The sequence below is a fragment of the Carassius gibelio genome, chromosome A9, assembly GCF_023724105.1.
Source record: "Carassius gibelio isolate Cgi1373 ecotype wild population from Czech Republic chromosome A9, carGib1.2-hapl.c, whole genome shotgun sequence".
In the NCBI taxonomy this organism is placed as follows: domain Eukaryota; kingdom Metazoa; phylum Chordata; class Actinopteri; order Cypriniformes; family Cyprinidae; genus Carassius; species Carassius gibelio.
The window spans coordinates 7,435,580-7,446,641 of NC_068379.1; the positions used below are offsets into that span (position 1 = coordinate 7,435,580).

At 40.8% G+C, this 11,062-nt stretch overlaps 1 protein-coding gene across 2 annotated transcripts in view; it reads right to left on the minus strand.

Annotated features, from left to right (window-relative positions):
• LOC128019575 (alkyldihydroxyacetonephosphate synthase, peroxisomal) overlaps window positions 1-10,763 on the minus strand; it is a 36,745-nt gene extending 25,982 nt beyond the window's left edge. For both annotated transcript variants that reach the window (XR_008185205.1, XM_052605642.1), the window contains exons 1-6: window positions 10,491-10,763; window positions 3,603-3,692; window positions 3,007-3,097; window positions 2,812-2,932; window positions 2,202-2,276; window positions 1,351-1,422 (exon numbers count right to left, since the gene is read on the minus strand). Coding sequence is in view for 1 of the 2 variants with exons in the window: in XM_052605642.1 (XP_052461602.1) it covers window positions 1,351-1,422; window positions 2,202-2,276; window positions 2,812-2,932; window positions 3,007-3,097; window positions 3,603-3,692; window positions 10,491-10,657 (616 nt within the window). In the remaining variant the exon portion in view is untranslated. The remainder of the gene's footprint in view (window positions 1-1,350; window positions 1,423-2,201; window positions 2,277-2,811; window positions 2,933-3,006; window positions 3,098-3,602; window positions 3,693-10,490) is intronic.
• Window positions 10,764-11,062: the final 299 nt, after the last annotated feature.

The following is an 11,062-nucleotide window of genomic DNA, read 5'->3' on the forward strand; positions in this document are numbered from 1 at the left end:
ATGGACTACTTTGATGATGTTTTTCTTACCTTTCTGGACATGGACAGTATACCGTACACACAGATTCAATGGAGGGACAGAAAGCTCTCGGACTAAATCAAAAATATCTTAAACTGTGTTCTTAAGATGAACGGAGGACTTACTGGTTTGGAACGACATGAAGGTGAGTCATTAATGACATAATTTTGATTACTGGGTGAACTAACCCTTTAAGGCTACATTTACACAACAACGATGTAGTCAAAAACGTGAAAGTTTTTCCCTTGTGTTTTTAAAAAGTTTTGCATATACACGACAACATTTTAAAAACAATTCGCCTTTACATATATTTGAGAAAAGGCACATACAGTATGTCAGGCCAGTAGTTGGCGCTGTCACCTTGTTAGTAAACAGTATCTGTAGGTAAGTGATGATTATATGTTGTATATGATGCGTCTCCACTGTTGGTTGTACTATTGGTGAAGTAAATCCACACTTTGCTGAGGAAGCGTTAGCAAACTCTTGAGCAGCAACAACAGTACCATGTCCTCCGCCATTGTTGTGTATGTTTGTTCGCACTTGCCTTTAAAATCAACACGTACTGCGCATGTCTACATACCTAAAATATACTACACACACGCATGACGTCACTGTTATCAAGGATTCCTGTATTGGGTGTTTACACGGAAATGATATGTAAATATAACGTTTAAACAAGAATAAATAATTAAAATGTGCGCAACCATATTCGGTTAAATTATATTTAATAAATGAGAATAATCAGGTCAATTAAACTTGACAGATCACACTGAGACAGCTAACCACAATTTAAGAATATATATATATATATATATATATATATATATATATATATATATATATTTTTTTTTTTTTTTTTTTTTATTTGATTAAGGTTCACATTCTGAATACTTCATAAAAACAAATTATTAGATGAAATACAACACTGTTCAAACATCTGTGGTCATTAAGATTTGCACTTATTTGCTCAGAAATACAGCAGACATTACTACGATGTTAAATAACTTTTCTATTGGAATATATTTTAAAATGTAAATTATTCCTGTGATCAAAGCTGCATTTTCAGCATCATTACTCAAATTCTTATACTCTAAAAATGTCTTATTAATATCAATGATGAAATCAGTTGTGCTGCTTAATATTTTTGTAATCTACAAAAACAATTTTCCTTTTTGTGGAAAGTGAATGAAACAGCTGGAAAGAGCAAAATGAGAGGGAATGGGAAACACACTACGAATAAACTAAATATATAACAGCACTAAGATGGCATGCGACAGCTACAGTGTAAGATCTGGTTTCAATTTGATTATATGACTTTATGCGAATACTTGCCTCCGTAGGGTATCAAGCAGACGTTGTGTTTGCAGGCCAGCTCCACAATCTTCTCTACATCACTTTGACAGCCTGCAAAAATGAAATCACCATTGTAATCCACTCAACTATTTCATATCAAACCACTTTCATATCAATCTTAACAAAACAACCCTTACGCTTACACTACTGTTCAATAGTTTGAGGTTGGTGAGAAGTCCCTTATGCTATCCGATTAAATATCAAGGTGAAAAACACCTCAATCCCTTCTTCTTTCAGATGGGTGGATCAATATGAACCCACTAAACGTCCCACACAACAGTGAACATGAGTTCAAAATCTTATTGTTATAATACAAAATTTCACATTTCGTAGTGAAAGAGAATATTTAGTTTGAAATAATGTAAACTGGAACGTGGTTTTATCGACTAGGATTTAATTGGACACTGAACACAGAGGCAGAGAAAGAGCCATTACTTTAAGATGATAAAACAAAAAAACCCTGTGTGTGTTAGTGAGGGGCGCAGAGGTTTTCTGAAGGAGACTCTGATGGTGACAGGACAATCTACTGAGGGAGGACCCTGGCTGATTGGAGAAACGTGGAGGTAAAGGATGAAATCGCAGAGCGAGAGTGTTCGGGGATGAGGGCAGATGATTTGCCGGCCGCTTGGGATCTCTTCTAATCAAAGCTTGGCTATCAATCAGAGAGGGAAAAAGGGCTCCTGTCAGGACTCCACCAATCAGAGAGCAGCTACTCTGGCAGCCAGAGCATCACTGGACGGCAGGCGCCCCATTCCCTCTCATTAAAGCAGGTCCTCATGAATATTAATGAGCACTCAGCCACAGAGGCTTAACCCTTTGCAGTCACTCACTCGGCCAAACCACCATGTCGGGCACCCGTCCTATCCTCCCCTCGCGCAGGGCAAAGATCTCATGCAGGCAGTGACCTGAGGAAGACAGAGAAAACAAGCTTTCACAAATATCCAGCTGGCTCATACCGGTAAAGCACTTGTGGTATCCCAATAGATTTCAAGTAACACTGTGAGCTCTCAGTAAACATACCAGCATTTAAACGTTTGGGGTGAGTGAGATTTTTTAAGATATTAATACTTTTTTTATTTAGCAAGGATTCATTAAATGGATCAAAAGTGACCGCAAAGACATTCATAATGTTAGAAAAGTTTTCTGTTCTTTTAAACCTTATATTTATCAAAGAATCCTATAAGTTTTCAGTTTTTGACCCCAAACTTTTGAAAGGTAGTGTATGAGGAATAATAAAACAAATGTTCATATATAAAGAGTCAAATGTTTTGACCAAACACTTTTTTTAACAAACTCTCTCTCTTTTTAAAAAAAAAGTAAACTCAAAACACACACACAAAAAAATAAAAATAAATAATAATAATAATAAAAATATTTCACCCCAAAAGAAAATTAAAATGTGAAAAATTTCTGCCAAACACAAAGATGGTAGTTCTGTACCATGAGCTCGGAAAACCCGGTCCTCTGGGTCATGTGACACGGCCACAGCCGCTGCTTTCAGATCCTTGATGAAGGGCTCGTTCAGGTTCGGAGGAGCAACTGCACTCAAATTCACGGTAGGCTGGAGGAAGACACACACCCCGTGTTACACACACACACATAACACGAGAGTCTGCTATCCCACACTTGACTTACTGTCGCAGGAGATTTATGCTGCAGATTGGCTCCAAACGTGCCCTCAAACCAGTCCTTCAGACTCGGTAAAATCAGCCCACTCAACCGATACCTGAAACCAGCAAAACACACACCGATCAAGTCAAGCCGTCTCCTTACAGTTACAACCTTGCAGAGCAAACTGTGATTTTACCATTTCCTCAAATTTAGACAAAACAGTCTAAATTTGTATTGCATGTAAGGATTGCAATGCAAGTTTTTTGTTCTTAATTCAACTCAATTGTATATGATTACTAACTCATTAAATCTATTTCATCCTTGAAATCTTTCTAATCTAATGAACAACTCTCTCTCTCTGAACCCTTGTGTCCAGATGCAGCTTCCAGCCACTAGATGGCACGAGCACACCACACTGAACCATCCTGAGCACATCCAGACCTCTCCACAGACACAGAGGAGCTGTCAGGTCTACCAAACCTGAGTCTGTGTCTGTGTATATACACCAGCTGCTGCCTGCTGTGAATAACTCATAATCCATTCTGCAGAATGCCACAGACTTTCAGCAGATCCAATGCATTACAAATACCTGAGTCGAATTAGAAGTGCCTCGTACTCACCGTTTCCCCGTGAACTCTGCTTGACCCTTTTTATTGAAGAGGAACCTCGAGTCACTGTAACCCCAGCCATTCCACTTCATGATCTCCTGTCTGAGAGAGAGAGAGAGAGAGAGAGAGAGAGAGAGAGAGGGGGAAAGAGAGAGGGAGAGGGAGAGAGAAAGTGGTGTACGGGGTAAAGTTTTTGACATTATAAAATCAATATATTCGAACAAATGTGCAATCTGAATTGGCAACAAACATACAGAATTCTTCACCCAGAAAAGAGGACTGTAGCCTGAGTCCAACGCTGTTCAACATTTACATCATGAATTAGCTGTGCAATTGGAACAGTCTACAGCCCCTGGACTCTCTCTACAAGACAAGAACATCAAGCTATTGCTGTACGCAGATGATCTGGTGCTGCTGTCCTCCACCCCACAGGGACTACAGCAGCACCTGGACCTGCTGGACAACTACTGCCAGAACTGGGCCCTGGGAGTAAACCTCAACAAGACCAACATTATGGTGTTTCAGAAGAAGCCCAGATGTCAGGAACACAGACACCAGTTCAGTCTCGGCAGCACCGCTCTAAAACACACGATGCAGTACACTTACCTCGGCCTGACCCTCACTGCATCGGGGAGTTTCAGTTCGGCAGTGAATGCCCTCAAAGATAAAGCTCCAAGAGCTCTATATGCAATCAAGAAAAAATAGCAAAATATTGAAATACCTCTTCCAATTTGGTGCAAAATCTTTGATAGTGTGATTCAGCCCATAGCGTTGTATGGAAGTGAGGTTTGGGGTCCACTCAGTGATCAGAGCTACACTAGATGGGACAGACATCCAACAGAAGCCCTACACACAGAATTCTGCAAAATGACTCTAAAATTAAAAAGAAGAACACCCAATAACGCATGTAGGGCAGAATTAGGCCGATTCCCATTGATTATCAATATACAATACAGGCCAAAAGTTTGGACAAACCTTCTAATTCAAAGAGTTTTCTTTATTTTCATGACTATGAAGATTGTCGAGTCACACTGAAGGCATCAAGGGCTATTTGAGCAAGAAGGAGAGTGATGGGGTGCTGCGCCAGATGACCTGGCCTCCACAGTCACCGGACCTGAACCCAATCCAGATGGTTTAGGGGTGAGCTGGACCGCAGACAGAAGGCAAAAGAACCAACAAGTGCTAAGCATCTCTCGGGGAACTCCTTCAAGACTGTTGGAAGACCATTTCAGGTGACGACCTCTTGAAGCTCATCAAGAGAATGCCAAGAGTGTGCAAAGCAGTAATCAAAGCAAAAGGTGGCTACTTTGAAGAACCTACAATGTGACATATTTTCAGTTGTTTCACACTTTTTTGTTATGTATATAATTCCATATATAATTCCACATGTGTTCATTCATAGTTTTGATGCCTTCAGCGTGAATCTACAATATTCATAGTCATGAAAATAAAGAAAACTCTTTGAATGAGAAGGTGTGTCCACTTTTGGTCTGTACTGTATATAAAAGATCCCTCAAATTCTGGATGCATCTTAAATCAAGTCCCACAGAATCGCTTCATTTTAAAGCACTACAAAAAGAGTCCACTCAGTCAGCTAATTCTGAGACTTACTAACCTGACTAACTCTACTAACACTAAAAATACTTATCTGGAACATTGGGATCAAGAAACTAAAACACAAAGTAAATTACAATTCTATCGAACTCTAAAATCTGATTATGAATCTTCATAGTGTCAGAGACACAAAGCAGAGACAGATCCTGAGCAAGTACAGGCTCAGTGAACACAGTCTAGCCATCGAGGCACAGAAAGAGCTGAGAGAGTGTGTGTGTGTGTGTGTGTGTGTGTGAGGGGGAGAGAGAGTGAGCACAGTCTAGCGATCGAGACGGGCAGACACAGAAAGAGCTGAGTGTGTGTGCGTGTGAGGGAGAGAGAGAGAGAGTGAGCACAGTCTAGCCATCGAGACACAGAAAGAGCTGAGAGTGTGTGTGTGTGTGTGTGTGTGTGTGGGAGAGAGAGAGTGAGCCCAGTCTAGCCAGAGACACAGAAAGAGCTGAGTGTGTGTATGTGTGTGTGTGTGTGTGTGTGTGTGTGAGGGAGAGAGAGAGTGAGCACAGTCTAGCCATCGAGACACTGAAATAGCTGCGAGTGTGTGTGTGTGTGTTTGTGTGTTAGGGAGAGAGAGAGTGAGCACAGTCTAACGATCGAGACACAGAAAGAGCTGAGAGTGTGTGTGTGTGTGTGTGTGTGTGTGAGGGAGAGAGAGAGTGAGCACAGTCTAGCCATCGAGACACTGAAATAGCTGTGAGTGTGTGTGTGTGTGTTTGTGTGTTAGGGAGAGAGAGAGTGAGCACAGTCTAACGATCGAGACACAGAAAGAGCTGAGAGTGTGTGTGTGTGTGTGTGAGAGAGAGAGAGAGAGAGAGAGAGAGAGAGAGTGAACACAGTCTAGCCATCGAGACGGGCAGACACAGAAAGAGCTGAGTGTGTGTGTGTGTGAGGGAGAGAGAGAGAGAGAGAGAGAGAGAGAGAGAGAGAGAGAGTGAGCACAGTCTAGCCATCCAGACGGGCAGACACAGAAAGAGCTGAGAGAGTGTGTGAGCACTGTTTTATAACAGCCAATCGCAAAGTATATTCAATGATATACAATCTTCATCTCGAGGTATACAAATATAATATTTAATTTTAGCGGTCATTAGAATGACCTGCAGAGATGAAGCGCTCCAGTCTTTATATTATAGGGTCTGTATGATAACAGACGCTCACGAACGAATGAAAGAGTTACTATGAAAGTCCTGAAGGTCACAGCGTTCACTTCTGCTGAGACGAGACCTTCAGATAAGAAACGTTTTGAAAGAGCAAATATTCCTGCTATCTGGATCTATTGCAGGCACTGCATCAGAGGTGAATGTGAAGGGCACGAAACACAAAAGGAGGCTATTAAGTTTTTCAAGTTTAAATGTATTATGTTTAGGGGTGGACCCTTCCTGCTTTAAACAAAAAAACAACTGTACATTTCCATATGATTCACACTGTATGATTTCATACTAAATCGCCACCTCCTAAAATAGATCCATTTACTCGTAAGATCAAGCTGATTATACACATCTTCACACAAGCTTCCAAAAAACATATCTGTGGACCTAAAAGGTCAAAAGGTTAAAAACCAAAAAAACGTGATCTTTCTTGGCGTGTTACATTTGTGAGCAGCTTTGGCACACACTACTTCAAGGTAAAACAAAGTTGCTCTGATGTACTGATGTACAGTGGTCCTATTGCCATTTGCAGAAACTCCATCGCTCCCGGGAAAAAACAACCAATCCGAGCTGCGCTCCGTAACTTTGTTTGTGTTCAAAATGTAGAAAAATGTATATAATAAGCGAGTACACCATGAATCCATTTTCCAAACCGTGTTTTTGGCTTGTCCTGAATCACTAGGGTGCACCTATAATAAGTGTTTATATTCGCACTATTTTAGATTGCTTCGGGGGTACCGCGGCGGAGTAACCCAGTACCTTTGTGATTCTTCATAGACATAAACAGAGAGAAGTAGTTCCGGCTACGACGTTCTTCCGCAAGACACAAGCAGTTCTGTTTATTAACCGCTAGAGCGTCAAAAGTTCCCTACCGCAGCTTTAAATTGTTTATGCTATGTGTGGAAAAGTCATAGCATAATCAGTGCTGCTGAAGTAATAACCTTAAATTATCAGCAGCATTCTGCTGTGAAATGTTCCCTCATGTCACATTCCCCTAAAGTTACGAAACGCCTTATTTATAGTGAGGATTTATCACTCGAGGGGTTTCTAGACTTTACGTATGGCTCAAATGCCAAAATCCAATCAGTCAGAAAAATAGCAGCACACTTCTCCACTCATTCCTCGAATCCGTTACACACAATGTAATAAGGAAGTGGAAGTGTGATGTTGTCTACTAGCTCCAGGCTTTAGTCCAGCTGTGCTCTCTGGACCCTGCGCCTGCTGTGGGACCCCAACCAGGAACACACCGTCAGTTTGAGGAAACATGAGCGGGTGATCAGACAAACCCTAAAACAAGACACAATGAAGACTCCTCCACAGCAAAGGAGAGACAAAGAGAGAAGCTATTTGGTGGATGCTTCACTGGAGTCTAATATTAGACAATAACAAACCCTAAATATTCCTTCAATGACCCTTTTTTACTGTCCTTTTTTGTTTAAGTTCTGTTAGACGTTAAGTATCTAATCTATGTATGTTTGTTTTTGAAAGAAAAAAAAAATCGGATGCGGAGCTTATGCGCAACCGACAATCTCATTGGCTGGTGCTCATCTATTATCATCCCTGTTTTGATTTCAACAAATCAGTTCGAGTGAACGCACACAACCTGATTAATATTCATGAATCCAGTACCTCGCTAATCCTTAGTGCTTTTATAATGTGCTTATTAGTAGAATTAAGTGTACTTTCAGATATTTAAAGAGCAGTGCCAGTATGCATGCATATATATATATATATATATATATATATATATATATATATATTAGTATATCAGTCTGGCGAGTAAACAAAAAAAAAAAAAATGTACTAGCCAATGGCATTTCATTTCGAGGGTTGCATGGTTTAGGATAAAGCTGATATCTGATATCCACTGGGACAGTCAAGCTGTTAACAACAGGACTGACAAGTCAGATGTTTAGTCTGTTGAAATCACACCCACGTCATTATGAACATGTATGAGATTCTTCATTCTGTTGAACCCAAAAGAAGGTATGTTGGTAACCAAACAGTTGACGGTATCCATTGACTTCAATAGTATTTTTTATTTTCCCCATACAATGGAAGTCAATGGCTACCAGCATCTGTTTGGTTACCGACATTCTTCAAAATATCTTCTTTTGTGCTCGACAGAACGTAACAAACCTGTTTGGAACAACATGAGGGCGGGTAAATTAACTTTCATTTTTTAGTAACTTTTTAGTAAGGTGCACATTGCTGAAACATTTTATACAGCTAAGTGAACATTTTCTTAATTTTTTTATTTTATGCATAAAGGATTAAATTTCATTTACAGTTGCTCTGAAAAGTTTTACGGGTGAAATCCAGAGATTTCAACAGGAATCCACACTTTCAGGAGTTTCAAGATGTTGCACGGTAGAGACAGTTCCTCAGGCAGATTTCACTCATAGTCATGAAAATGTGTTTAACCCTTAACAAATGTGACTTCCTCGTCGCTACACTATCGACAATGGAAAATATAAAATATTTAGCAAAATACCACTATTGCAGCTGCATTTTACTTTTAAATTATTATTTGAAAATGTTTCTGATCATCCGGACCACTAGGAGTCCAAGATGACTGACAGACGAGTACACTCTCGTGGCGATTTACTTACTTATTTATCTAATTATTTATTTAACATTTTGGCAAGTGGTGGCTAATTTTTATAAATTCATGCAATCTTTTTAAAAAAAAAAAGGATCCAAAATATTAAAACCAAAGAATGTGTGATCTTTCTTGATGAGTGTTGTGTTTTTGAGCAGCTTTTTGAATCCAGCACACACTCTACAGAGAGGAAATATTTTACACCCCTTCAATATAATGCCTGGAAAGATCGTGCTGAAAAGCAAATGTTGCCAAATACTGGCAGTGCGACAGCCTTCACATCTACCATTTCTCTTTGACAACATACATTTAACACAAATGAAGAAATTCCAGCTGTATCTTATCAGTACAATGCACTGGATACACAGCTGTGGGACACAAGTGAAGGAGATTTGTTGTAACTAAAGTCAGGGCCTGTTGTAGTCTGTGTCATATGAACTACTGAACAGACATTTAGACGTTTATTTTAAAGTGCAAGGTATTCTGAAAGCTCTAAACACAAAATACGTTCTACACACACTTGTGGTCTTGTGGTTACACTTGTGGTCAAAAACAGGAAATGCATCATGCAAGTGGTCAAGTGCAAAGAGCACTGGGCCTGGGCCTCAGTAGGTTAAAGGTCATGTCATGTCCAGCACTAGATGGCGGCACAGACGCAGGAAGTATATTTAAACTCTTAGCAAATACAAAGTCAGACCACCACAGCACTCGTCCAATCAGAGCACAGCTTTGCCACACTAACTTCTGTTGAGAGCCTCAGGCTAGTAGTGTTGAATCTATAGACAGACCGAAATAACCAACGCCCTTTCCGTTTACACAAACAGCATCCCTTTCCTGTGAAAGCACGTCTGAAAACTGAGGAAACACATACAGGACTCCACAGATACAAGGCCCTCAAAAAGGTTCAGAAATCAAATTCAAGAGTTGGAATTCAGTTTTATAGGTAAAAAGGTCACCCATGTCTATAAAAACAGCCTCTGGAAACTTCTACGCCTTCTACTTCTACGCTCAAACAATACCCAGAAAACCAACCCAGGTATTATACAGCACGTCCACGGTGCTCTGTTCCTAACAACCAAAGTGGATGTCAAACCCATAAGTCTCTGACTTGTGACATACTTAAGATCTTCAGATAGCCTTGTTTCAGGAAGAGACCCACATTTAAGTTATTAACTGAAAACCTGCCCTGGTGGCTGGGTGGATGACGACAGACATTATTTTTGGGACACCTATAGCTTTAAGGGCTGATGATGTGCCCTAGAAGAACCAGCAGCCCAGTGACGAGCGTCTTGCTCGGTACTGGTTTGGTATAAGCACAAAACTCTATGAAGAGAGAAAAAAGGAGATCTGAATGTGTCCATGAGTCAGTGTGCAGACATCGCGCGGGATGAATGCACGCTTTGTTCAGCTCCAGCTCGAGCGCACACAGAGACACAATGTAACGCCTCTGCTGCTTCACTGCTGTTTAAACGCAGAGTCTATGTGTCTGTATGAGTCGCGTGAAGCGATCGAGCTCTTAGCAGGCAGGGTGACGCCACATACCTCCTCTTCGGGACCGGTGTGGTGCTGCTCGGGTTGGATCGGGGCGTCTCGGCTTTGCACTCCTGCGCAGCGACTCTCGGGTGTTCATCTTCTATTCGTTTCTGCAGATGTCCGGCTATGATCCGGAGTCTCTGCTGCGCGCTGCTGCTGCTGCTGTTTGACGCCATGCTGCTTCCGTGTTTGCTGTCAGAGGTCAGCGGGAGGCTGATGGAGGGATGTGAGGTGGAGATTACACCCGTGTCCCATCATGCACCGCGCTCCGCCTTCCTTCCTCCCTCCCTCTCTCTCTCTCTCTCTCTCTCTCTCTCTCTCTCTCCCCCCGCCCGCTCGGGTGCGCTGCTACTGACTGGAAAGCTGAAGATTAACCCTAAATCATGCAATTTAAGAAATATTTATTTTTCACTGTCTAATAACACCAGCAACATCATATCTTTTGAAAATAAGCTACATCTTTTTCATATAATCAGTAATTCTAAAATTCTACCATAATAATAGAATAATAAACTCGAAAAAATATGATAAAACAAATGTATATATTTTGTTGTTTTTGTATGTGTATGCAGTGCTGGCTA